The sequence below is a fragment of the Lathyrus oleraceus genome, chromosome 3, assembly GCF_024323335.1.
Source record: "Lathyrus oleraceus cultivar Zhongwan6 chromosome 3, CAAS_Psat_ZW6_1.0, whole genome shotgun sequence".
Classification (NCBI taxonomy): Eukaryota; Viridiplantae; Streptophyta; class Magnoliopsida; order Fabales; family Fabaceae; genus Lathyrus; species Lathyrus oleraceus.
This window is the reverse complement of record NC_066581.1, coordinates 67,011,311-67,014,561: the sequence shown is the minus strand read 5'-3', so window position 1 is coordinate 67,014,561 and position 3,251 is coordinate 67,011,311. Positions and strand designations below refer to the sequence as shown.

General features: G+C 37.6%; 1 protein-coding gene across 1 annotated transcript; it reads right to left on the bottom strand.

Annotated features, from left to right (window-relative positions):
• Positions 1-203: 203 nt before the first annotated feature.
• LOC127129697 (short-chain dehydrogenase reductase 3b) lies at positions 204-1,434 on the bottom strand (the record flags this gene model as incomplete). Its single annotated transcript, XM_051058835.1, has 2 exons — positions 204-1,095; positions 1,385-1,434. Coding segments are annotated over 2 exons (834 nt in total), but the record flags the coding sequence as incomplete, so codon positions are not given.
• Positions 1,435-3,251: the final 1,817 nt, after the last annotated feature.

The following is a 3,251-nucleotide window of genomic DNA, read 5'->3' as shown; positions in this document are numbered from 1 at the left end:
AAGGTAATTTTTAAACCTTGGAAGGACATTTTGAATAGTTTGGTGGTATTTTCTTATCTTAAATAATTAGTTGATATCATTTAAAAATTGTGATTGAGTTTAGATGAACTATGTAAAACCAACTTGTAAGATAAAAGATACTCTCACTTGCAAACATGCAAACATACTGGAACACTTAATAAAATTTTATTAGACCAATAAAATTAGACCAAACTTGCAACAAAATGTTATTTGAAGGACAGTGATATTTACAAAAACAAGAGACAATTTTTACTAGGTCATAAAAAAAAGACACACAAATATAATTAAATCTAGTTTTTGATAATACTAGGAAAAGATGTATCAATGACAGAGAAGCCACCATCAACCACCAAGTTGTGTCCACTAATATAAGCAGATTCATCCGAAGCAAGAAACAAAGCAGCTTCTGCAATATGTTTAGCCTTCAACGTAACTCCTTTCAAATTACCACAATCATTTGCATTAGCTTCAACTTCACTCACCTCCATCTTCAGTGCTCTACATACAAGAGGTGTGGCAACTAAATACGGTGAAACAGAGTTCACTCTTATCCCATAAGCTCCAAGTTCACCGCATGTTGAACGAACAAGTCCCACAAGACCATGTTTGGATGTGACATAATCATGGCCAGCACTTCCAGCAACAGATCCAGCCACACTAGCAGTACAGATAATCGATCCTCGGATTTTTCGATCCACCATGACACGAGCAGCATGCTTGATAGTTGCAGCCGCGCCTCGGATATTCACAGCAATGGTGTTGTCAAATTCATTCAAATCGAATTCTAGTATGCTAGACAAAGGACCTGCAATCCCAGCATTGCTGAACACGATGTCTAAGGTGCCATATTTCTCCAAAGTGAAAGATACAGTTTGTTCAACTTGTTTTTCATCTCTCACGTCACAGTGGTGGTAACTCACTTTGTCTAAGCCGATCGAAGTTGCGAGGTGGTGACCTAATTCGTCGTTGATGTCCGCTATAACTACGAATGCTCCGTTTTCGACAAATGTCTTCACTGCATCTTCTCCTATTCCGCTTGCTCCTCCTGTCACTATAGCAACCTTACCCTCCAACCTATGAGAAAATATATAGATCAAGACTTAATACATAACCATTTATGATTAACTATAGTTAATTTATTTTCGTAAATTATTATCACTATATCGATGTGTCAATCATTTCCATGTTACATGTGTTTCATTGCTTCGTAAGTTTATGCAGAGATTGATTAGTATTAAATGGTAGTGGTAGATATTCTATATGTATGACATGGTTATCAAAATAAACAAAAAGAACTAAGAAGAAACTGTTAGCTAGAAAAATGTTTTCTGAAATAATGAAAGCCAAATATTAAAGATAGCACCATGCCTTTGTTTTGACATTGATGATTCGATGAGCTACCTTGCTTTTGAGTTATGAATATTTTGCTTTGTGTATCTAATGCTCACTCCACTCCTTTTTATAAGAAAAAAGAACGGTGTATTTTGTTTCACAAATAAAAAATCAAATATAGTTTTTTAAGAGGAGTGAGAGATGTATGACGATTAAAGAAACAGTATATTAATCATTATAGATAGATAGACAGACTTTTACCTCTATTTTGGACATAAATTTTATTTGTGATTAACCCGATATCAAACACAAATGTAAAAGAAAAAACTAGATGTCAAACGCAGATATATAAAAAAAAAGTGTATATGAAACATTTTCTTATATAAAATTATTCCGGTGTGAAAATAATGTGTTAGATGTAAAATTCTCTAATACGATGGCGTAAATTTCTAGTACAATGGAGAGGTTTTATCTGCAAAGTTAGCACTGAAGTCAATGAGGTTAGAGAGAAGTGTAATTTTGTAAGAGTGGAGAAAATTATATCTATAATTTCGCGAAACTGGGCTTATATATGGTTGGCGGTTGAAACGGCCCCTAGTGGACGCGTCGTGGATTGTGGGAGACCGTAGGATTGGATCCACTAGTTTATGATGAGCAAACGGCTTAACTCTGGTACACATCCTCTTGGAGAGAGTCCACCCATTAATCAATCTAATATGATAGTGTACTAGATTGAACCCTCCCGTATTGAGCCAACCTTGTTGGTCGTTTGGTCGGTCCGAAACAATTGTCCCTCAAGTCATTGCTTCTAGGTATATGAAGCTAGGATTGCAACTGAAGTACTGAGACCGACCTTAATATCGTTCTCCTTCGCTGCCTCGGATTATCCGGAAAGGTCCTCGCATTAAAAACAAAGTTAGAGACGGTCGCACAAGTTTAGTAAGAAACCGAACAATAGAGTCATAAGGGGGATCCTGAGCAACCAAAGAACCAACACCAAGTAATATGTCCAGAAGGAAAAATCACCCAGGTCCTTCCTTCCTCTGAAACCCAAAAAAAGAAATCTAATGACTGCTCGGAAAATTATGTCTAGGACCAGTGTTCATCGAAGGAGGTGAGCGGTGACTTTTTAGACGGGAGAAAGATAAAAGCCCTATTGAGGGTGGACCAGATCCCAAGAGACTCAAGACGGAGGTGCACGGTGCCATAAAATTGACTATATAGGGACTCATCGCCCTCTTACTCTATGCAGTTCTTCCTTTTCGTTGTTGCTCCCAAAACTGTCAAAGACATTCATGCAAACTTCCTAGATGGTGATTATTCCTACTTTGCTCACATGAGTTAGTCAAGTAGGACGAAAGTGGTAATGGAGATGTGATACCACATGTACCAAGCGGTTATTGTATTGTCCATTGACCATTCGGGTAAAGGGTAAGTCTTGGTCCCAAAAAGCTTGAGAAATGAGAGGGATACCTTACAAAAGTGAATTGATTCTACCCTTCTTGAAAAGGATGGCCTATAGAAGGAGCTTTCTTAGGCTAACGGGCTCTTAGAGTCCGCTTAAAAGGAGGCGAAGGAACATGGTATCCCTTCTACACTTGCTGCAAAGGTGAAACATCTTAATGGGTTGATAGAGGAAAAGGAAAATACTATAGGCGAGGTTTGATCATTATCATCTAGAATTGAAGGTTCTCTCAATGAAGCTAAGGAGTCCTTAAAATCTACGAACAAAATTATGGACAACATGGAGGTTGCTCTGATGAGTGTGAAGAAGTCTCATGAGGAAGAGGTAAATACCCCGACAGAGCAACTAAAGAAGTTGAAGAAGGAATATGACAATGTACTTGTGTTGCTAGCCAAGTGATTTAGGTCTTATTTCATAACTTCCTAAGCAAAAT